Source organism: Centrocercus urophasianus, unplaced genomic scaffold (assembly GCF_019232065.1).
Source record: "Centrocercus urophasianus isolate 14NV4802_14NV808 unplaced genomic scaffold, USGS_Curo_1.0 seq_43, whole genome shotgun sequence".
Taxonomy (NCBI): domain Eukaryota; kingdom Metazoa; phylum Chordata; class Aves; order Galliformes; family Phasianidae; genus Centrocercus; species Centrocercus urophasianus.
In genome coordinates, this window is record NW_024885011.1 from 2281669 (window position 1) to 2305901 (window position 24233).

At 51.4% G+C, this 24233-nt stretch overlaps 1 protein-coding gene and 1 long non-coding RNA gene across 2 annotated transcripts; one reads left to right on the top strand and one right to left on the bottom strand.

The window, feature by feature from the left end:
- The first annotated feature begins 450 nt into the window (after window positions 1-450).
- On the top strand, window positions 451-4937 carry UTP11 (UTP11 small subunit processome component). The gene is made up of 8 exons (XM_042834170.1): window positions 451-560; window positions 656-717; window positions 1158-1260; window positions 1506-1619; window positions 2084-2177; window positions 2484-2614; window positions 3964-4074; window positions 4659-4937. Exons 1-8 carry the CDS (start codon window positions 498-500, stop codon window positions 4740-4742), a joined length of 762 nt encoding a protein of 253 aa, XP_042690104.1. The 5' UTR covers window positions 451-497; the 3' UTR covers window positions 4743-4937.
- Window positions 4938-14235: 9298 nt separating this feature from the next.
- LOC122168558 lies at window positions 14236-16353 on the bottom strand. Its single transcript, XR_006171281.1, has 3 exons — window positions 16053-16353; window positions 15318-15423; window positions 14236-14373 (listed from the first exon to the last, which is right to left on the bottom strand). It is a non-coding gene; the product is annotated as an uncharacterized LOC122168558 (long non-coding RNA).
- Window positions 16354-24233: the final 7880 nt, after the last annotated feature.

Genomic DNA, 24233 nt, shown 5'->3' on the forward strand with positions numbered 1-24233 from the left:
GCGCAGCCGAGGGGCGGTGGGTTGGGTCGGGCCGGGGGCGGTGAGGAGGGGGAAGCAGGGCGGTCCGTGCGCCGTAAGGAGGTGAAGGAGCCCAGCGTGCCGCCTGGAGCTCCAGCTCCCCACGGGCACGGCGCTGCGGGGCCCTCATGGGGCACAACGGGAGCGGGAACGGCCTCTGCCCGGCGATAGGACGGAGAACTACGGGCCGGGCCGCGGCTTAGCGTAGCCTCGGCACGGGGTCGAACCCAGCCCCACAGTGCGGGGAGCCGCGGAGACGCGGGAAGAGCAAAGCGCACGAGCCGAGGGCGGCAGCAGAGCGCGGGATGAGCGCCGCTGTCGCCATGGAGACAGCGTGGTGACGTTGCGTCGGCGTGGTGACGCCGCGGTGACGTGACTACGTTGCGGCGACGTCGTGACGTCACGCATTCAGGCCCCGCCCCTCAGCGCGGTGAGACCGTCGCTTCGCACGCGGCTGTGCTGTGTCGCGCCGTATCGCGATGTCGGCCGCCTTCAGGAAAGCTGCCAAATCGAGGCAGCGGCAGCACCGCGAGCGGGCACAGGTGGGTGAGCGGCATCGGGGCTTCCTGGACGGATCGCGGGACCTCGGTGAGAGTTCGGTCCTCCGCTTCATCTTCTTCCCTGCCTGTCCCCGCAGCCCGCCTGCAGGAAGAAGCTGGGGCTGCTGGAGAAGAAGCAGGACTACCGGCTGCGGGCACAGTGAGTCGGGGAGCGGGGGGTGAGGGCTAAACGGCTTTATCTCTGTTCTGGAGCCGTTGGAGAGGGTCCAGAGGACGGCTACGAATGTGATCAGAGTTAGATTTGATGTCAGTGGAAGTTCTTTACAGATTGTGGTGAGGAGCTGGAATAGGAAGCCTAGAGAGGCTGTGGATGCTCCATCCCTGGGGGTGTTCAAGACCAGGTTGAACGGAGCCTGGAGTAGCCTGCTCTAGTACCAGAGCTGAAGGTTGGTGGACCTGACTGTGGCTGGGTGTTGGAACTCGGTGATCCTTGGGGTCTTTTCCAGCCCAAGCCATTCTATGATCCTTCAGACTGGGACCAAACTGAGCAGCCCAGCACATGGCAACTCTGCATCACTGTGCTTCCTGTCAGGGAATGTGGGCTCAGGGGAACTCTGTGCTGCTCTGCCTTCCTCCCAGGGACTATCACAAGAAGCAAAATGCCCTCCGAGCGCTTCAGAAGAAAGCTCTGGACAAGAACCCTGATGAGTTCTACTTCAAAATGATCCGTACACAGCTCAAGGTGAGAAAGCAGATTGCTTTGAGGTAGGATGACACTCCTGCACCGAGTCACACTTTTTAAAAGTTAGTTCATTTTTTTAATTTAAGAATTAGTAAATAAACCAACAGGCTGGGCTTGGTGCCCATTGCAGTCTTGGAAAAAAAATGAGGTGTAACAGACAAAAAGGTTCTGCCTTTATTTAATTTAAATCAGAGCCCATAGTTCTCTGTACCAAGAACTGCATCTACACACTGCACTGTTTTTAGGATGGAGTTCATGTAATTAAGCAGCCAAAGGATGAAGTGACCCCTGAGCAGATGAAACTGATGAAGACACAGGATCTTAAGTATGTGGAAATGAAGAGAGTGGCAGAAGCCAAGGTAATACACTTCGTTTTCTCAACGTTTCCCAGTTTGCCTAGAATTGTTCTGTTTACTTTTTTTTTTAGAGTGGTGGTATATATTGTGTCTACATTTAGTGAAATCTGATTTGTATAACATTGAAAATTGAAGATGAAAATGTCAGCAGAATTCTGTGTATGGAACCTACAGAAAGCTGCTAAAGACAATGCTGTACATTGTCAGAAAGCACAGCAAACCTTTGCATACATTTCAGATGTTAAACACGTTCGTGTCAACAGCATTATTGGTACTGAAGTGGGTAACCTTGACTTGAAAAGGACTTGAAGATAGGACACAAACTAGATGCGTTTTATAATATTGAAAAGAAAATAAGAGTTCAGGTACTCATGAGCTCGAGGAACAAGCAGGAATTCCCTTCAGAGAGGCATCACTCCACCTTTTAGAGATCTTTGGCAGAACTGCTTACCTGTTGTTTCCTGCAGAAAATCGAAAGGCTGAAGTCAGAGCTCCATCTGCTGGATGTTGAGGGGAAGCAGCCCAACAAGCACACGTTCTTTTTTGATACTAAGAGAGAAGGTAAGATGTAAATAGACTTTGCTAGACATATTTTCCCCCAGTTTGTTTCAGGCGGTGTAAAATGTATAAGGCAGTATTGTGCTTGCTTTATGTGCTGCTATAAAAGAAGATTTTATTCCAGGAGCTCTGGAAGTCTATTTTGATTACTAGAGAAGACCTCAGTTCTACAGGAGCTATTTAGCTGGGTCTCTCTCTGCTGCTGGCTGTACATAAGCTGCATGTTTGGAAGGTTTGCTGGATGTTAATCCAAGAAGTCTGTGTGAGTTTATTCCTAAAATCTTTTTAATTCTTTTTCTAAATTTATAGTTCAAGAGTTTGATATTGCAACTCATCTGAATACTGTTCCAGAGCTGGTAGACAGAGTCTACAACCGACCAACCATTGCAACACTGCAGAAAGAGGCAGTGAAAGGAGCTACTGATCCTGCTCATTTAAAGGTAGTTTTTTTCTTAACGCTTTACTTTTTTAATAGAAATAATAAGCAGTGAGAAGCATTCGTTGGACCATTGTATAGGTGAACAAAGTTGTTCTGTTGCCTTGGAATTTTTCTTGGTGACACAAGGCTGTAGTGGGTATCATTTAGTCATCACTTACCTGGAGACTGCAGTCAGATCTTCTGGACCACGGTGGAGAACTTGTTTGGTTGTGTCCCAGTCCACTGGGGATGATAAACCAAGAGCTGTGAAGTTTGGGGCAGAAAGGAGCAGTACCTATCTGATGAGGATGCTTCATTGACTCCTGTAAAAAAAACAAAAACCAACAAACCTGCATCCCTGAACCTGAAGCAAATGTTTCTATTAAAGTCCTTTGTAAAATCTGTTTGCCTGTACTGTATTACCACCAGTAACAGTACTCTAGCAGAAGTAATAATTCTTCAGGATGAATTACTTGCACAATCAACTTTGATTCTGATGTTTTAATATTACAGCGCTCTGCCCTAGAAGTAGCTAAACCTGGCTTTAACAGTGGAAACACCTCTTAATTAGTTTAGATATTGGGCAGTTCTATAAGCTGAAGCCAGTGTGTGTAAGGTAAAAATAAACTTGTCTTAAACTGCTGTGTGGTAAATTTGTAACCTGTTGTTTTCTGAACCAGATGTCAGATAACAAACACCCTCTGGTCTCTTCCATCTTGCCAGCTTTCTTGGTTTGGCTTGTCAGTAAAGCAGTTGAACGAGTTTTCTCTCTGAATGTCTGAGTCACATTGTAAGCATGTTTGGATCCGTTCTCCTTAATTTAATGACTTCAATCACACCTGCTGTAACACCTTTTTGTGCTGGGAAAACCATCAGCTAAACATGACCAAACAAGTTGCATTTTGGGAGGCCTCTCTGCAGTTTCTGTGCACTTCAGGAATTGATCTCATTCATCCAGAGTGAAAAAAGACATCTGTGAGTTTTCCCTTATGGAGTTAAATGCTCTTTTGCACTCAACATTGAAATTAAGAGCTGTAAAACTGAAACTCTGCCTGCTTACCAAATTATGTTCCACAGCATCTCAGCTAGAAAACGTGGTGCTTTTTATTTGCTGATTTTTTTTTCCTATGGTTTAGATTGAGGAGATTAAAACAAGTATGAAGAATAAAGACCCAACTGAAAAACCAGTCTGAAAATCACGATATTAAACAGTTCTCCGGCATCCAACCACAATACTGAAGCAGCATTCTTTAATAAGATTGAAATGTAAAAAATGTTTGTGAGGTCCAAGTGCCTCAGAATAGGTCAGCTGTGAACTGTAGTGTCTTGTTCCTCGTTCTTAGAAACGCTTCTTTCTTTTTTCCCTTCCAGAAATTAGACCAACAAAGGAAGAATCAGTACGACCTCCTGAAGCAGCGCATTGAGCGAGAGAAGAGCATGTTTGTGATTGCACAGAAAATCCAGACACGTAAAGATCTTTTGGTGAGAGCTCTAACTGTTTCTCTGGAGCTGTTTTGCTGGGTCTGGATGTCTGTGTATCAGTTTCTTCACTCTTTGTTTTGCCATGACTTTGTTTCTAGCAGTTACCTGGAAATGTGATCTTCTTTAATACGGAGAAGGCAAGGCAGTGATTTTGTGAGGCATTCAGACTGTGACAAATGTATGCCTGCTAATCCAGCTTTATCACATCAACAACAAAGGCTCAACTCTTGAGCACGCAGTCATCTTTAAAATGTTGTCATCACCTCTCAAACACTAAAAAGTAGGAGGGAAGGAAGCAGTTCTCTTGGTTCCAAGCTCTTAACCCAGTGACCAAAAAGAACTCTCCCAATTGGCGTTTGCACTCACTGGTGCTTTTGAACAAAACAGATTTTCTACCTGACAAACAAAGGACAGAGAGAGCAGATGGAAATGTAATTCCAGTCTAAACAGTGGAAAGTGACCATTTTTCAGGAATGCTTTGTCAACCTCCAAACAGGGACTTCATAACGTAAGGTTAAAAAAAAAAACAAAACACATGACAGCAGATAAAATCCTTGCTCTTTTTTTCCCCTCCCCTTCTCCAGGACAAAACTCATAAAGTAAAGGTGAAGAAGGAGACAACAGATGGCCCAGCTATTTACAAATTCAAGTTCCAGCGGAAGCGTTGATCGTTCCATTGAAGAAGCACTGCTGCAGTCCTTGTTTAGGAAGAGTTTTTTCCTGATGGTGAAGGATCCGTTTGCTTTTTGTCACAGCCTAACGCTTGGTTGAAACAAATTACCACGGGTCTGCAGTAGCCAGAAATATATTTTATCTAATTAATTGATTAATAAATCAAAGAGTTTGTTCTCTTGGTATTTACAGTGGGAAGCCACAAGAGGTGCCTGTCTGTCCTAGTAATACACACCATAAACCATCCTTGTGAAGTCAAGGTCAGAATACAGAGACTGGGAGATGCAGGCAGCACACAAGGTAACAAATGCTGGAACAGTTTCTGTTTAAGTTCTTGGACCACTGCAGTGCCTAAACCATCAGACTTCAGAGCAGTTCTTTTTAGCTAAGTTTTCAAAACAGGTTAAAATCGAATCATGATCCTCCCAGTGACTATTTTTGCCCCACATCCTTCTTATTTTCTTCTTCTGCTTTATCTGTCTGCACTTTGAAATTTGAGAGGTGAAAGACATCAGCTAACGATAGCACCTGGCTTCTGCAATGCAGCCTTAGCAAAGACTCTTTTGGAATGGCTCTGGAAGCAGAGGAATGTTTCACTCCATAGAACAGAGAAACGCTGTTTCTGTAGCTGAGAAGAGCACATTTGTAGGTGTAGCTGTGCTTATTTTACCCTGTGCCTTACAACAGAGCAGTGCCCACGTAACCAAACTGCCAGCGTGACCAGCAAGTGTGAGCAGAGAGGCAATACTGAGATGCACATACAAGGACAGGCAATCCAAAAGGCAAATGTGGGACAAAAGTTTGTGCTGTTTATGTTGTGCTGGTTGCAGCGTTGGTAGTTGGGAGGGGGTTTCAGCTGAAAACAATGAAGACATATCACTGAGTGTCCTGGAGCAGTTCAGGCAAGTAGGAGAGCCTGGGCGTAAACATTCCTTTTCTTATCTCTTTGCTTGGAATACAGCTGCCAATAGTAAGCATATGCCTATGCCAAGCTGGTTAAAAAAAAGATGCTCTTCCCAAGCCCATCCCATTTGGTTTTCCCATATAGGCTCAAACACGACTCTTTTTTAGGTGCTGAAATGCAGCTTTGGCTGTTATTTCTGCCATTGCAAAAGTTCCAAATCCAGCAAGAGATCTGCAGTATTGTTTTTCCTCTGGGAGGCACGAAGGGAGGAGCTGTGCTTTGCCCTTAAAAGCAACTAAGACTTCTCCACATGCAACAGGTTTTGCTAATTTGCTACTGATGGCGTAATGGAAATCTCCCGTCTGAAAACGAGGTGGAAAAAAAAGAAAAGACGGGGAAAAACTCAACTCTTCTCCTTCCCGATAGGAAACGAGGTCGGGGCCGGCAGAGGGCAGCAGCAGCGCACGGCCAGGCTGCGGGGGGAGCAGCAGAACAGCCCTTCTCTATGACTACAAAGGTTTCTTGGCTTCGAGACTGCAATAAGGGCAGACTTTGCTTCTTTGGCAGAGATTTTTACTAAACCTGAGGATTTGAGCAGTGTAATTTCTGAACTTGGAAAGCTTCAGTTAGCAATAGTCAGAGACACATAAGAAGAGGGATGAAAAGCACGCAAGAAAAAAGCAAGCTGTAAGTGTCAGCTGAATTTCTGGGACTTCATAATTGTGTTGGAGCAGCACACCGAGCTCCCAACACAGTGGCTGGACTGAGATTTGTAAGAATAAATATTTTACCTACACTGAGAGTTGCTGAAGAGGATGGGGAAGGCAGGAAGGAGGTGCTGCTGCCTGGCAGGGGCTGAGAGCAACAGCCTGAAGAAGAGCCCACGAGTTGGTGCTGCGAGTGCCTCTGAGCCCTGTGGTAGATTGAGTGCTGCAATGGGCACAAATCCCTGGAAGACAGCCGTTGCTCCCCAGTTGAAGGGGTGAGATATTATGGGGTGTAGCGGGTAGCTGCAAGGCTCTGAACTGTCAGTGCTGCTCACTGTGGAAGATCCTGAGGTGGGTGCCATAGCCACCGCTCTCCTGGTGCTGCCCTCAGCCTGCACGCAAGTGTTAAGAGCTTTTGGGGGAGACAACAGCTCTGTGCAATCTGTACAGGGCACGCAGAGCAAAAGCTGTACTTCTTCTCAGCTACTTTCTGCTGGGACACTAGGGAAATCTCACCAAAGGGAAACAGGGCATCCAGACTTCAGATGAATTCCCACTGGGATGGATGAAAGAGCTGCTCAGATGCAGAAGGGCAGCAGGGAGCCTTACAGGACTGAGGACCTGCTCCTTCAGCTAAGAAAGACAAAGGCAATACAAGTGCCTTGGGAAGCAGGCAGCATGTACTGCTGATGGCAGAGAGAAGAGCTGTTCACCAACAAAAGTGTACACAAGCTGCCCAGGAACAAATCTGGGCTGGAAATCAAGTTTTCTAGGAGGTTCTGGAAAAGCCTCTTGATAAAAGAGATTGAAGCAAAAACATCCTTTGTGATGAGGGTTGCAGGACAGCCGTGCTTGCCAGCAGGCAGCCCCATCCCTGCAAGGAACCAAACCCCTCCCTGCAGCTCATCCCCCAGACCTCACCCTTGTTGATGCCTCAAGCCCTCACCCCAAGCAGTGAAATCCCTCTGCAAGAGCCTGGGGAGAGCCAACCCCAGACATGAACCCACTGCCCACCCAACCACAGTGGGAGATCTGAAGGGCCCCACTGATGGGATCCCCATAGAACCAGGACTGCCTGCAGCAATTTTCTGCCTGCAATAATTACAGTATCAAAAGGCTGAACCAACAGGTTCTTTAGCAAGGAGATTCCCTGCAGCTTGCAAGATACAGATATCAAAATACCCCACAGATTCAGCTCGGGTTTCAGGTGACTCAGTGTAATATTGTGCCATTTAATAATTTCATGTAATTCCTTGTTCAAGCCGGAGAACTCAATTGGTAATGGCTGTCTATAAAAGTTAATAGCAGGCTACATTAAAACACTTGTAAGATCATCTCTAGGCAACTGTAACGGTTTGTTAGCAGCAGGAGGGCCACCACCAACCCTTCAGCTTTGAGAACTGTTTCCTGCAGACCTCATTTTTGGATTCCAAACTGGCCTGGAGGGCAGCACAGTGGGACGCCTTGCCCCGCTCAGAACCGGAAGCCAGCATACCTGAGGGCTGCTGATGGGTCTGCAGCAGTCACAGTGCTCAGATCCTGGTGCTCCCATTTTCTGTGTGCTATCAGCAAGGAGATCCCACCCCAGCACCCACCAGTCAGTGTGCAGCATCACCTACCTCGTGCCCAGGTACTGGGGGGCTCTGCTCCAGGTGCTGATGTCCCATTGCTCTCCATAGGGAGTGATGTGGGGACACAGCCACCCCCAGAGCCCCTTGTCCTCATGTGGGGTTCAGCCAGGGCGAGCAGCCCAAGGGCACTGAGGAGAGAAGGGTGGCAGAGCTCCACGACGCTCAGCACAGCAGGGAGTTGAAAGAGCAGGATGTAAATCAGGAGGCTCTAATTGCTGCTCTGCACAGCTGGCCTCCAGCTCTACTCCACAGGCTCCCAGCCCACCAGGACACGACTGCTCCTCCCCCCAAGTCTGAGCATTGCCCCAACACCTGCAGACATTCCCCCCTCCCCCCAAACATCACTCCTGCCCAATTCAAATTCAATTACAGAGGGTTTGGGCCAAATAAATAGTTGCTGCTGCCTCTGTTGGGAGATGAGCATCATCAGAGCAGGCCAAGCTGAAAACAGCAAATATTTGCTGGATTTCTATCCCAGCAGCTTTTGGTGCCTCGAGAGCAGGACGGTGAGCTCTGAGGAAGGAGCCCATTATTTGGTGAAAGCATATTCCCAGACATCCCTAGCTTGGCACACCAAAGGCTGAAACAGTAAGTTAGTGCATATAGATCATCATTTACTGAAGCACAAGCCCTTGTGCACCTTTCTAGGGAAGCTCTAATTTATTATGCATTGTCATTAGCTGCAGCAGGGCCTTCATTAGAGCTAGAGTTAAGGTCTGTTTTGGCTGCCTCATCAGCATCAGTGAACTGCGTCCCTGCGAGGTTTGATACAATTTAATTAACCTAATTAAAAGCTCTGATTGCAGAGATGATTGGGGTAGAGCCAGCAGCAACTGCATATTTATAACGAGCTGGAAGGTGTGGGACTGGAGCCAAATGATATGCATCTCTAATGAGCTGGTGCTATTGAAGTGTGGATTTGGAACACTAACATTTATTTTTGGCAACAATGGCCAGTTTATCTTCATGATAGAAGTGATCACAGCTTGATCTCATGTAGCAGGGAGCTCAGCGCTGCTCTCCCTGGGCCTCTGCAGCTGAGGAGGGGAGAGACCCCCACTGGCACCCCCAGCCCGCTGCTCCCCAGTGCACTGCAGGCTGCCCTTGGTGTGCACACGATCCTGAGCATGGTCTGGCACCCCTGCTAAACCAGGTGGGAGAGCCTGAGCCCTAGATAGCAAGCTGTCTGCTGTAGCACCCACGGCAGGGGCTCACAGGTTTCTGCAGCTCTGGCTGATAGGGCTGGGAAATACCAGCACCTGGCTTTGCTCTACCCAGTGCCACGGGGAGGGATGGGAACAGCTTTTCTTCTCCTGTTTAAGGACAGAGATGGGAATTCCTGCATCTCTGAGCTGCCTCGCTGCCCTGGTGCACCTCTGTGTGTCCTGGTGGGGGTCGCCCTGTGGGTGGCACCCACTGTGATTGTGGGCATCGCTGCTGAGCCAGCCTGTGGCCTGCCCTGCAAGGGGGGGGGGGGCTGCCCCTGTACTCCCAGCCCTGCCTGTCCCTGCTGTGGGGTCAGGGCATGAGGGAGGTGGGCGACAACTGCAGGACATTCCTCCGCTCGGAAAACTTGATCCGCATTAATTGTGCTGAAAGGAGCCCTTCTGATAACGAGTACGGAATGGAAGCGTAGATAATACTCATCTCTGAGTGCCATTAATCTTTAAAACTGGAACAATAAGTGAAAACACTGCAGGGCATATGAAGCAAGGTGTGATTCACATCTGCTCCTCCGCGGCCGCCGCCTGATTTATTGGCGCGGGGCGACTTTTCCTGCGCGGTTTCAACAGAACCTCGTTACATAACACTGCACGCTGTTTGCTCACCTCCATCAATCACAGCTTCTCTTCTGACCCCCCCTCTCCCCACCCGATGCGGGAGCACCCAGGAGTCCCTGAGCCCAGCAGGGAGCTCAGCCTTCCCCGGTGCATCTCACACCGCTGAAGCCTTCTCTCAATGACAGGATGAGTTTCCTGTGCTCCCCGCATCCCCTGCCCCCGGTCATGCCACATCCATCTTCCCGTTTGATGCCTTTCATTCTCATGCAGCTCTCTCTGGGATTCGCTTTCTTTTATTGAAATGGTGGGTTTGCTGCAGTGACCTTTCTGCTGGCTCCGAGGGGAGGTGGGCAGCAGCAGTCCCAGGAAGGCGCTGACCTGTGGCTTTGAACGAGTTCAAAGCATTGCCTCCCTCTGCCTTTTGGCCATAGCCCTCAATAGAGCCCTCAGACTGATTTTCTCCTCCCCGTGCCTGAAAAGACATCACCAGAGACATTTCCCCTTGCAGCCTCTTTAATATTTACGCTGACTTTGTGAGTGGATAATATATTCCACTTTCTTTAGCCTGCTGAAAGCTGGCATTCCTCCTTGCAGTGCAGTTGGAGTTAGTGTTGTGTACAGGGCTGGAGCCATCCGGGGGATGCAGGTGATCCTGGACCACAGTTGCTGCCTGCATCCCATCCCATGAAACTGTCCTGTGACAGCTCTGACATGGTCCTGCCCAGTCCTCATCCCGTCTGCAGAGATGATCCCTGAAACTGTGCTCTGAGTTTCGCCACTCTGAGCTGCAGTGATGGCAGAGAAGTGCAGAGGGAACGATGCCACCGGTAAAATCATAACACAGAAGGAACTCTCCAGTCTTCGCCATTTTCATTTGGGCATAAACATCTTTCCTGGCCTGGTGAACACCCAAACTCCAGCCAGGAGCATCAGATGTGGGCTGCAGGGTGCCGTGCGTGTCCTATGCCTGGCTCCATGTAGCATGGAAAGCCTGCAGGCAAGGTGCAACATCCTGCCCCAACAAATGCCACCAGGCCAAGTGCTCACTGGGACAAAAACCCACCCTCACCTCCGGAGAGGACAGAACAGAGCCTCAAAGCAGCAGCTGTGGTTGCAGCTGTGGTCACAGGCATAGGGAAGAGCTCTCTGCTTCCTTGCAGAGGTGATGTGGGAGAGGACAGGTCCAGGCCAGGTGTTCCCACTGGGGACATGGATCAGGCCTGTGGTGGCCCTTAGGTGCCCAGTGTGTGATGGACACGATGAGGCACACAGCTGCGCAGGGGTCACATTTTTTCAGCCCCGTGTTGCCCCAGCAAACAAATGTCCCAGGATGCAGACAATAATGTTTTTATGAGCCTCTAAATTCTAGCCTCAAACGCTCTTTGTAGTGGACTAATAGCCAACACGTGGCCCTTCGTCTCATGCTGAACTTTTGTGGTCCTGCAGGGGAAGAAAAGGCCCTGGTGAGCATTTACACTGAGCACTTTGTTCTCACAGATTTGTAGAGCAGAGAGAATAATGTATTGAGACTCTCAGCCCGTGCCAGTTTGGCTTCATTTGTCCTTCTGAACTTGCCCTGAGAGATAATGTTTCCTTCTAATCTGCTGCCGTCCACCTACAGCAGGGACCCAGTGAATAATTCTTCCAAACAAGCCTTTATTCTTAAGCCTCTATCAGGCCCTAACCCTTTCTCCCCCTTACAGAGTAATTGTTGTGTTCATTACATGATAATGGCCTGAGCTGTATTCCAGCCCACACTTGCCATGGCCACACAAACAAGGTTCAGGCTGCTCTGCTCTCAGGATAATGCTGCTCATTTGGCATTATTTGAAGGAATGTGCCAGGCATCCAGCAGCAGGCATGCTGCCTTGTCCTGCGTCAGCGCCGCCGTCAGATGCAGCGCATTGCGCTCCCGCGAGAACCCAACACATCCTCCAAGAGCTGGGGCTTCATTTTGCTGCACGTGATAAGAAAAGGCTGTTGTACCTCTATGGGAAGGAGGCACAAGGAAGAGGAAACGAGGCTCGGAAGTCTCTGGTTCATGGAACAAATCTTTTCTGCTCAGGTACTTGCGTCGCCTTTTCACAATGATATTTTAATAAGCCTACAGAAGCCTCACAAATTGCCCTCTCCATCTGTAGGAGATGGGGAGCTCCTAGGGGATACACACAGTGTGTGCAGCAGCAGACCATCAGCCTGCTGCCCAGGAAGGCACTCTGCCACTGGTGCCCCTCTGAGCACATGTGGGTGTTAGGAGTGCAGGGATGGATGCTAGCTCTGTGCAGCTCTGGTCAATGCTTGCCAAGGGGAAGGGGAGGTCTTGTCCAGGCAATCCAAGACAAAAACCCCTGGGGTGCAGCTTCATGCACACACATTCATCAGAACATGCAGGTACGTGATATTTGCAGTCACGCTCAAGATTTCCTTCATTACAAAGCAATGGTGAAAAAAGCCCAGAAAGGCACTGGCAGAAGCTGGATGTCCTCAGCCCGTCCTGCAGCCCCTGCAAACCCCCTCCTCCCCAAAACACGGCCATTGCCCCATCCCCAGGGTGAGATCCTGCCACAGGCAAAGCCACCGCCCCGCGTGGGACAGCCTGTTCCCAGGGTGCTCCAAAAACCTGAGTGGAATCAGCAGTGTCCTTTGTACATCTCGGGGCTGGGCTGCTGCCAAATTCCTCTGCACCCACTGCTCCATTCCATGCGTCAATCATTTCTTGGCAACACGAGAAGAGTCGGGAGGCAGCTTCAGACAGTTCAGTTGCTTTCATTTAAAGGTGAAAAACACACAGTGCACAAGAAGGGGCTGCTCTGCCTGCACAGCAAGCAACGCTGCTGAACCTTCCAGTTACAAAAGGAAAAGCAGCAACAGGAGGCAGAGCTGGATGTTCTGGGAGCCCGCAGCATCCCAGTGCCGACTGGCAGTGCTGGCAGTGGAGCCCTTGGGAACAGAACAGGAAAGTCTGGGTGACTCAGAGTTCCCTGGCATGGGCACAGTGGTTCCAGGTGAGCACAGCCAGGGATGTGCTCCTGGGCAGGGACCTGAAGCAGTGGATTAAGGCTGGGAGTGCCCATGGAGCTGTGGGGCACGGCCACCAGCAACAGGTGCATAGGGAGCGAGAGCAGAAGCTGCAGATATCACTGCTCCGAAAAGGCAAGAGGAATGGGCATCAGAACAGAGGAACTTCAACGGCCCAGCTCTGCCTGCAGCCCTGCATGGCCAGTGCCCAGACCCCAGCACTGCAGGTGGGTTCAGCAAGTGAACAGCCCCAGGACATCGCGCTTTGCCCTGGGGTCAGGAGCACCAGTTGGGGTCAGCAAACTGCCCCACGGCTTTCCCAGGGCTGAATGCTCCCCATGGCTCTCTGCCTTATTCCTTCCCTTCGCCTCTTCCTCTTGCACAATCACTTTGATCTGCACTGCGGGGGACCACTGTGAAAAATTCACGTTCCATGGACGCTGAGCAGCAGCACTCCTGCAACCCCCAGGGACACTTTCGTGTGAGACAGAAGCACAGCTCCTCGCACATTGGATCAGGATGGGCTGGGAGTGGTGCCTGCGTGGTGCAGCTGATGGGGAAGCTGTGACCGTGTCCTACCCATCCCAAAGCAGCAGGCGGGAGCAGACTGGGAACCATCCCCTCTCTGTGCCGCCAGGCATTGGGAGGGAAGGGAAGGGATGCAGCCTGGGGCCGGCACAGCAGGAAGTCAGGCTTGCCGAGCTGGGTGTGGAGCATGTGGGGATGCTTGTCTAGGCTCCCGGAGCATTTTCCAAACACTTTAATTACAGTGATTTATAAGGCAAAAGTGTGGGGGCGAGAGCTTGGGAAAGGCATTAGCAGGTTTGTTCCGAGGCTCTAATCAGGGGAAGGTGATGTGGAGCGGTGGGGGGAGGCTGCAGAACCTCTCTGGATGCCAGGGGTGTGCTCACAGCATCCCTGAGACCTCAGTGCAGGATGTGCTCTGGTGGGGACCAGCAGCAGGAGCATCACCAGCACCCAGTGCCCATCCCCTGCACTGCAGAAGCCCCTTCTCTTGAGACTCCACCACATTACATGTGTACACTTCCACGTTCACACACAACCCCCCCCCATTCCTGCAGCTTTCTGACCTCAGAACCAACAGCTCCCAGAGCCACGCAGAGTGCTACGGGGCAGCAGCTCTTTATTTTAAACCTCCATCCCCCCAGCCTGGTTCGCTCCAAGCTCTGTCACTCCTCCAGCACCCCGATTACACCGGAGGAAGAAAAAGAAACATCAGGCTGCTGTCCTGGCTGGTGGCACAGCACATAGCCCAGCCCCAGGCCAACCATGGGGACGCAGAGTATTGGGCTGGCGGCTCTGACCCCGAGCTGCCACCGGACGTGGCCCCAGCGGGGTGGCCAGAGCCCATGTCACCCCTGCTGCATTCCTGCTCCTTGGCCTGCTTTGTGATAAATAACCTTTTCCTGTCCTTTTTGACACTGATGTTTATTGATGGTTGAGATCCCTCGCAGCACCGCACATCCCGCGGCCGTGGAGCCGGCTCTGCTCAGCCAGGCTGCCTGCAGCCCCTCTAAACACGTTGTGCCCAGATGTGTCGAGGTGGCCGTTGGCATCATCTCCCACTGAAACACACCACAAGGGACAGGGTAAAAAAAGAGAGTCCTTTAAATAAACCCATCCCTGCATCCCAAAGCAGAGCCATCTCTGCAGGCAGTGCTCAGCATCCCCAGCTGGGCAGAGAACTGCTGCTGTTGGGCAACATCCCAATGGCAAAGGGTCCATCCTCAGCCCCAGAACAGGGTTGCAAACGTCCTCAGGATGCCCCGTGGTCACAGCAGACAGCAGCTGTAGGCCAGGGCAGCTGGAGCACATCTGCACCAAACCCACACCGTGTTGGGTGCACACCGCCCTGCCCCACCCAGGCAGGATTTGCTGATTAAGGGATAAGTAATCACTCTCCAACCCAAAGCTCACGTTATCACTTAATTGAATGCAATTGATTGAGAAGCTAAAAGCAGCCCTGGCTTAAAGTGTTGCAGATGGTGCCTGGGAGTAGGGCAGCACGCTGAACCCTTAAAAGCATTGGCATCAAGGGCAGACGCAGACTTGCTCTCCTAAACTGTCATTATTATGGACGGGAACCAGCAGCAGCAGGGCAGCTCCAGGGGAACATTACTTATCGTGCCTGAAGCCTGCATAAACAACCTCTTATTCTTGCCCCTTCTGCCCCCGGTGGGCGGGTTGTGCTCCCACGGAGAGTTCAAGGGAAGGAAGTGTGCATCTGCAGGGCCATGTGGGGGCAGCCGGCTCTGAAGTGCTCTGAGCTCGAGCCCAGAGCGCGGGCATGGAGCCCGGCAGCCCCTGCTGCCCCAGCACCGGGGAGATGTGGGATCAGCCCCCATCACAGCCGGCCCCAGCGAGGGAAAGAACAGATGCTGGGCTCCTCAAAGCACGGGGAGTTGGGATGCAGGACTGGGGCATTTCTGCACTGCAAGCGGCGTCTCTGCTTGTGCAAATGAATGTGCATGCACTGAACCCGGTGACAGAACACCACAGGACATCTCACCTGATGTTGCTTTCACCACTGCTGCCCAGGCGTGCTCAGCTTTTGCTCACCTTGTGCTCATCTTTCCCCTTCGGTTGTGTTTTTCATGCAGTCGGTGTTAGCAGCTCTGCAGAAGGAGGTGCATACTTTATTAACTCAGCTACTTTCTTCCCTGCTAATTAAAATCAAACTACAGCTGATGCACGCTGCATACTTTGCAGCTATAAAGCAACCTGCTTTCCTGCTCTGCTCTGTGAAACCTCCATCAGAAGCAATTTCATCTGCCTGCTGAGCTGAGCACGGTACGGCCCTGTGGAAGTGGAGGCATCTGAGGATGCATCGGCCGAGAGCCCTCGGAACCCAAAGCTTCAGGCTCCAAGTCTGAGCCTGCTTGAGGTCAGGCAGTCTGAGAGGAAGAGCACCAGCACAGCATCCACACAGCTCATCGTGCTGCTCGCATGGCAAACGAGCCAAGGAACAGAGTGAGCCTCTCCATACAGAGCCTGGGGAGGGGGAGTGCCCTGGTAACCTCCAGTCCACATCCCCAGATGAAGCCATTGCATGGGGATTTTCTTCCTTAGGAAGGGATGGAGTTTCTGCAAATAGCTGAGACTTTCCCCTGTGGCCCTCGTGTTGGTGCTGGCAGACGCCATGTTGGAAGCAATACATCATCAATGGAAGGTACCTAATGATATATTGCCTTAATACATCACCATAGCAACAGGGCTCTAATAATGTATTATTCTAATGCGTTACCCAAGCACACGTTCCTCCTGATGATGTATGGCCGGGATCGCCGTGCTCCGCCAAGTCCAGATGCAGTGCAGCTCCCCTGGGTGCCATATGCTGTCCCATAGCAGTGCCACCATCACATGGATACACTGAGCTGGGGGTTCAGGAAGGGACACCTCTCACAGGAATGGGAGCTGCTGGGTGCTGGTGTCATCCTGCACAGTGAGGTACAGCAGCGTATCTGGAAATGACACAGAGCTTTCTCCCACCCCTGGACGGAGGTAGAGATGGGCAGTGCTCACCTTGACTGCCACTGATGCATCCCCAGAGTGACAGCACAGTGCTCACACAGCTGCCATGCGTTCCATCCCGGCACTTGGGGAGTTCAGTGGGGAGATGCTGGCAGCTGTGTGCTCCTCCAGCCCCATCCAAGGTAGCGTGGCCTTGGGCTCGCTCCTTCACAAGGAAAATGCCAGCTGGAATTCTCCTGCCACCCCTCACAGGGACAGCATTGTTCCCAATTCACACTATCTTTTTGACCATTCAAATGCCATTCATTCAGTCACCCCGATGCGTAGGACAGTTATCCGAAATGTTTTCCCAAACAGCGTAGTGACTATAGAGCAACAATTCATGGAATTGCTCAGGGACATCTGCACAGAGCTGGGCTGAATGCGCTCTGTGTGGAGCCTGGATTCCGCTGCCATGGCTGAATGAAGGGCAGGAGGAACTGCTTCAGCAGTGCCATTCCACACTGAGCTCCCAGCAGAACCATCTGACCAGCGCAGGGAAGGCTGCATCGTGCTCCCTCTGCTCTGCTTGCTGTGCAGGGACTGCAGGCAAAGCCCTTGCAGAAGCCCCTGGAGAGTGAAAGCTAATTAGCAGCTTAACGCTAATTACAGCTGCAGCTTATTTTGTCCTCGGTCATAAAAAGAGCAGCAGTGCTGCCTGCAGCCATTGGACTAAGGATGCTCTGGGGATCCAGACAGCCCTGTGTGGGGCTGCGTGTCCCCACGGATGGGGCAGCACTGCAGTGCCCCTTCCAGCCCTGCAGATGGGAAAACACGGCCTGAGAGCAGCGAGGAGACAACATGCTCCATGGTGCTGTCCCACACAGTGTGAGGCAGATGTGGGGTCAGTCCAAAGCCAAGCTAGGACACAGGGACAGCATTGGAATGGGCACTTTGGGCACTCAGATCTGGAGTGTCCTGAGCATCCCGCCCAGGAGCCATTTCACCCAGCACAGTCCAGCAGCATCCCTGTCACACCACCTGGCCAGCACAGGCCTTGGGGTGGCTCATGACCATTCCCTGCCACATTCCTGCTATTGGGGTGCAGAAGCCTTCCCCATGCTCCTGCACAGCGTCCAGCATTTCAGGGGGACAGCAGTGACAAATTGCAGTCTGCAGCACAGAAAAAGGGAAACAGAGGGACCAAAGGGGAAATGACTGTGTTATTGATAGACCTTCCAGCAGCTGATGGATGAGGACACCCAAATGACTGTTTAAGGTTTCAGGAGAAGCCTTCCAAGTGGCACAGCGAGGGGCAAAGCTGGGATTAACTGTAGCTCCTGAGGGAGTCCTGCAGAGATGTGCCCTCACTGTGCCGCACTGCAGGCAGGGGACATTCCCCTTGTCCTCATGGGGCCAGGAACAACAGTGACACACAGCTTGGTGGGACCTTCCCAAATCCCTGAGATTTTCACCACCTGAATCCTTTCTGAACAGTTTCCAGAGTCACCAGAATTAAAAGCAGAGAACATCACCTTCTAATCTGGGAAGCCAGGTTTACAGAGCATCAGCCAGCCCTGTTCTAAAGAAAGGGGAATACCCCCCAAGCACAGCAGGAGGGGCAGCAACAGCCCCACAGTGCCATATGTTGGGCACAGCCCTGAAAGGCAGCAGGCAGCTCCGTGCTGAGATCTGGCACAACTCCAGGCTGAGGTTCCAAGGGAAAATTTGTAGATCGAATGTTAATGAATATTATTGCTGTTATCTGGAAAGGCTGTGCTGACTTCACTCTGCTGCCAATTGCAAATAGTGATTATTTTCCCCCCCCCGCCCCTTGTAACTGATAGCAATTCCAGCACAGCTGATGATTCAGGAGAAGCAACCAAAGGTGGATGGGAACAGGCAACCCTCATCACACCCAGCTCTGACACTTCCAACAACACTCACTCTGAGATCTTCATTGCCTGGATCCCATCTGCCTTTCCTCTTGCAAACTCATCGTGCTCCATAACCACCCCTGGCCCCACTAAGGAGCATCAAAAGAATCTTAACTGCATAAATCACGCTGTAGGTCTGTGGAGAAAGAGGCAGGCAGGGACTGCCATGAATGCAGAACTGCCATGAAGCCATGCCCGGTGCATGGGATGGGGCTCTGCTGGTGGAGCCTCCTGGGGGAGCAGCAGGGAGGAAGGGTGCTGCAGCCACCCCAAAGGGACTCCCATCCTTCCCCCACTGCAGCATCCCAGCGTGATTTATGTGGCACTCGGGCAATTGATGTGCTTTGTGCCTGGGGACAGCTAAATGGTAGCTCTGTCATTAGTTTAAGCAGAGGTTAAAGGTGATCAATAACAAGGGTTTCATGCCCAATTGATCACCCCCTTGCTATTTATTTGTAGCTTTTGCTTACCATCCTGTGCTGCTTTTAGAAATAGTAATTAAAGACATAACAAGCGTTCTGCAAAGCGGAATATCAAGCACTGCTGCTATTGATCCCATTCTCTCCCTCTCACTGCTGTTGCCCTGTGTCTATCCCTGCATCAGCTGGGAGCTGCAGGCACTGGGATGGGCTGCACTCCCCCATGGAGCTGGTCCAGCCACCAGGTCCCTGCAGCACCCAGATGCAGCCCCACGCTGCACCCCAGCACCCAAATACAGCACCCAGAGGCAACCTGCAGAGGGATCTGCACATGGGATCTGCTATCTGCACTGGAAAGAAACAGCTCAAATTGTAACGCGGCACTGGATCAGCAAAAGCAATCTGGTGATGTTGGAAAGGGTTTTGGGTCATGTGCTTCTGGTGGGTTTCTGGGATGCAGCTGACAGATGTGGTGAGGCTGGGATGTGGGACAGGATTGCTGCTGGGCCCTGGGTGGAACAGAGCACAGTGCTATGCAGCCAGAGCAGCCCTATAACCTGAAGGAGCAATGGAGTGAGAACCAACGATGGGATGCTTCCAGAGCTGGGAAACTCATTTCTTCAGCTCACAAAGTTCTCACTGGAAAAAGTAAATTGCACGCTGCTACTGAGAGTCAATGAAGTCATGTTTGGAAAACAAAATGCTAAGAGTCCTTCTACCAGGAGCAAAGCCCCTTTGTGCTGCAACGGCCACGAATGAGAACACAGCTCTCCCACCTACCTCTGCTCCACACGGGGCAGAAGGGACCAAAGGGACCCAGCGCTGCGGCTGCCTGAAGTGGATGCAGGAGATGCTCCCTGGGAGGGCAGTGGGATTCGTCAGCTCAGCACTGTGCAGTCATTCCAGCTCTGCGATAATGTTTAAAGAAAGACAAAGCAGAAATCCCCCACCCCACAGGAATGCGAAGCCCCAGCAGTTTCCTCTGCTCTTCAGCCCTCCAGCAGTGAGGAGAGCCCACCTTTGTGACTTAACATTTGTGACACTGTAGAGATTAATATCACCAGAAAATAGCATTTCTTGTTATCTGCAAGGAAGCAAGCAGAAGAACCAGGAGTAAAGCCCTGCAGCTCCAGTGTGGACTAGAGGAAAATGTGCTGCTGTCACCACCGTACCACTGCTATTAGCATGGCAGTTCCCAGTCTGAAAAGCCATCACCTGCCCCTACCTCCGTTTGACTTAGAATTAACTGTGAAAACCTTCACCATTTTCAAACTAGACATATATGCAATTGAAGACAGCTGATGCAGTGGCCAGACTCTGTGAAACCGATGTGTTTGCAACAAATGTCTGAAGAACTCTGCTCTGATCTCCCGGAGTTTTGGCCAGATTTACAGCTCAGCATCACATGAAAGCTGAGAGGCACAACACGCAGAGCTACAGGTGAAGGAAAACCACTGGATGAATTTCCACAGAAAGAAATACGCAAAGAAATGAAGGAGGGAACGGGCTGCAAAGCTTCAGCCCCCAGCAGACCTCCCTGAGCACAGGGATGGAGCAGCCAGACTGGAAACACCGCAGAAAGATGCTGCTCCGTGTGAGCGCTGACTGCTGTCCTTTTTGGCCTTGTGAGGAATAAAAGCAAAGAGAGCTGGGGGTAAGAAATAGGCAGGTGATCAGGAAAGGGCTGATGTGCACCAAAAAGAGAAGCTACAAGGAAAATTAATAAAAGCACTGTGAAAGTTTGGCCCGGACAGCATTCCCCTGTACATCCAGGGCTTAACAACCTTCCCCTGCGCAGCCAGAAGTGACACTCAGCCCAACCAACAGCAGCAGCGAGGCACTGGGGTGGTGGGAGATACCAACAAGCTCTGTGCCACTGCATCTCCACCTGCCTTCGCAGCCCCCACCTCCCACTGCCAGGAGACATTTAGTCCTAATTAGAAGGAAGGGAAACTTACATGGGTGAGTTTACATGGACCCCAAAAGCAGATGCCCGCTGTAGGTGTGCATCAGTGCAGCGGGTGAGAGCTGCATGCAAGCAATGGGAGCGACGTCGAGCGCCCCGGCTCTGCAGAGCTCTGTGGGATTTGCATGAAGGACTTCACGAGCACTTAGACACACAGATAAAACAGGTGATGCTGAGCAGCTCCAGCCAAACAACAGCAGCACTGGCACTCAATTAAAACACATGCAAACAACGGCAGCGTTAGCATAGAATTAAAATATCTGCTCAACCGGACGGTGCTGAATATCCTCACAGAAGAGCAAAGCTGGGAACGGGCAAGGTGCTAACAGCAATGCTCCCAACTTCCATGAAATCAAGGAGTGTTTCTGCTGCTGTGTTTGGCAGCGAAGGGCTGCAGGCACAGCAGGTGCTGGGCAGGGATCAGGGTGAGCACAAGAACAGGCTCTGCTGGAAGGATGAAGGGACACAGCATCAGCAGCTCCGTGTAACCGCGCCTGGAGAGGCACACTGCTGCAGGACAAGCACACCCTGCTGCTCTTCCCAGTGGCTGCAGTCATGTTCTAAGGTAGGAAATCTCAAAATTGAGTTGGATATCACAGAATCACAGAATTGTAGGGGTTGGAAGGGATATTGGCACCACACAGCCTTATCCCAAGCACAGAGAAAGCCGAGCAGCACCTCTCCGCCTTCATCAACTAGAAGATAAAAATAATTTGGAAAAAAAAAAAAAACAAAAAAAAAAACCAAAAAAAACCCAACAAATGATGACTTGCTGAATATTGCTCACCTTACAGAAAGGAGCAATTTTCCTCCGATTGCCAACAGCCAGCATAAAACAGAAGAGCACATAGACAGTGCCCTGTTCTGCACACCAAGAGCTCCATGCCAGCGCTGGGCTCAGCTCAGCTCTGGGGTGCACAGAACTGCTCCCTTCCCATATCTGCACTCCATACACTGAGTGTTCTGCTGCATTTTTTGGCACTTCTATATCTGCTTCTCCTTCATGCACCAACACCATCCTGCGCCGAACTCTGATACAACCACAGCAGCTCCCACTTGAGGAAAATAAAAACCAAACAAATGGAAGAAGTCAAACAAAACAAGTAACCATGCCTGCAGTAATCGCCATTTAATCCCTGACCAAGAAGACAACAAAACCTCAGCCAGGCGACCCTGGGGGGGGGAGGCACTGCTTTGCAACACAGCTGCAGAAATCAGATGCACCGAGCAGGGTTTCTCTTTGCACAGGAGGGCTCACACAGCTCACACAGCAGCGCTGCCGGCGCCTGATCCGAGCTGACACCTCACAACCCAGGGCCGTGCGCCCTCCCAGAGCATCTCATCCATTACAGCAATGCAATGTGAGCGCTGCCCCTTCCTCCCCAGAGCCGGGGCTGTTTGCCAGCCGCGCTGCCTCGGAGGGCAGGAGATGCTGCAGTCGCTCCTGGTGTGGGAAAGCGGCGCAGTTAAAAGCGCTCAGCGCAAACAAGGAGTTGCTTTTTAAAGAAGTAAAAAAGGAAAAAAAAAAAATATCAAAACCAAAACCAAACCTCTGCTTTCGTCGGTTTGTTTCCCCTTTTGTTTCCTCCTCCCCGAGAGCCCTGAGGAAGGCAGCAGAGCTGCAGTGGAGCACAATGGTACGTGTGTGCGAGACGCACAAAAGAACGGAGAGGAGAGAGTGCGGAGTTGATAAATTTAAATTCCTCTAAGACACATTGATTCGAACTCCCAGTTCCAAGAATTTATCATTACACACCTCCACTTTTTTCTTTCAAGCATAAGCTCCAAACAGCCACGTATTTCCTCATTTCTAAAGTGCAGCGCGCATTCAGCAAATACAGAACAATTCAGTAAATACAGCAAAACTTCTGGAATCCAGGACTTGACCACCCCACCGTTCTGTGCTTTTAGATCAAGTCATGCCTGCAAGGCGCCTCAGCCCGTATCACACCTGAAAACACACAGCCCCACACCTGAGCCCCCTTAATGCTCTCCATTTGGGGGAAGCCAACACTGCCCCACACTGCAGCACTCCCAGCCCAGCAACACGCTGGGAGCCGTTCCAACGTGCAGCCAAACCACCTCACCAAGTGACTTTATTTTGAAGTCTCAGGAAACCACTTGCTGGAATTTGGGACGAGCAACGCCGTGATATTTTTCTATCTGCTAACATGGGGTGCCTACACGGCAGTGTTGGGAATGGGGTAATTTATAATGTGAATATTGCCAATATTGTGTTGTTGCTTTGGGAAGCACGCATATGCGCCCCAAAGGCGCAACAAAAAAAAAAAAAAAAAAAAATCAAGCTGCAATAAATGCAAGAGTTTTCACGTGCGAGTTCCCGAGCGTAAGTTACATTTAATATATAAAAATACATATATCTGAATTTACCTGCAGGCTACCCCCAGAATATCGCCTCTTTATCCCTAGAAAATCCCATCTGAAGGTCGTGGGATGGAATTGGTGCCTGGACTCCAGCAGGGCCACGCTAGGAGCTGAAACCACGGGAAGTTCTCTGCCAAATTAAAAGGAAATTGGATGCTTTACCCCCAGCTCTCAACCGCGCATCCGAGCAGTGGATCTGAGCAGCGCGGGCACACATGGCACAGTTCCCTCTGCATAAAACACCGCTGGACCCAAAGGACACGCAGTGGCGGCCGCAGACCCGGCGGTGCTGAAAGAGAAGAGCGACAGGAGATGGGGGTCGGTCCCTCTACACAGCACGGCAGAACTCAGTTCGCAGTTTTCCCTGCGGCAACCGCGACCCATCGGGGCACGAAGCCGTGAGAACTGGGGACACCGAGCGGAACACCTCGGAGCCAAAGAAAAAACCAAACCAAACTAAAAAAAAACCACAACAACGCGGCGTCTCGAGCTCTGCTCACGGACGTCTGTTATCCCTGCGAGAAGCGGAGAGAAGTTCTGTTCTCTAATCGCGCTGCAAAGCAGAAGTTCGGCGCAGCGTAACGAACTCGCGGCACAGCGGGACGCTCCTTCGGCGCTCCGGAGCGCGGGGTTGGACCGAAGGGCAGCGGGGAGCGCACCGAGGGTGGGATGCTGAGGGGGGGAGATGGGGGCCAGATGGACCCCAGCCCGAGGCTGCCCCGCTCCCGAAAGACGACACGAGACCGGTTCCTGGGTAAATGGTTTATGTAAGTAATAAAATATTTACTATAACATAAATAGAAACGTACCCTCGCAGTCTACATTGGTTTTGCAATAAAGATACAAACAAACAACAACAAAAAACAACAACAACAAAAAAAAAAACCAAACAAACAAAAACCGAAACCAAAGGGGAAAAGGGGGGGTGGAAGAGGAGGGGGAAATGAACCGAACCGAACCTACCAACGGGAGGGAGAGAGCTCCGCGCACGGTTAGAAAATAAATAGAAAGGGGCCGGGACGGGCAGCGCCGCGTCCTACGGCCGGGCCGGAGCCGGGGGCCCCGCGGGAGGGAATAAATTAGAGATCGCAAACCTTTGGCTACTTCTGCTGCGGCCGCGAGCGGCTCCGGCGCCCGAATAAATAGGGCTGGGGAGGGCGGCCGGGCCGGGCCAGTCCGAGGAAGGAAGGAAGGAAGGAACCGGGGCGCGTCCCGCCGCCCGCGCCCGCTCCGCCGCCGCCGTCGGGGCCCAGCGGCGGGGCCGGCGG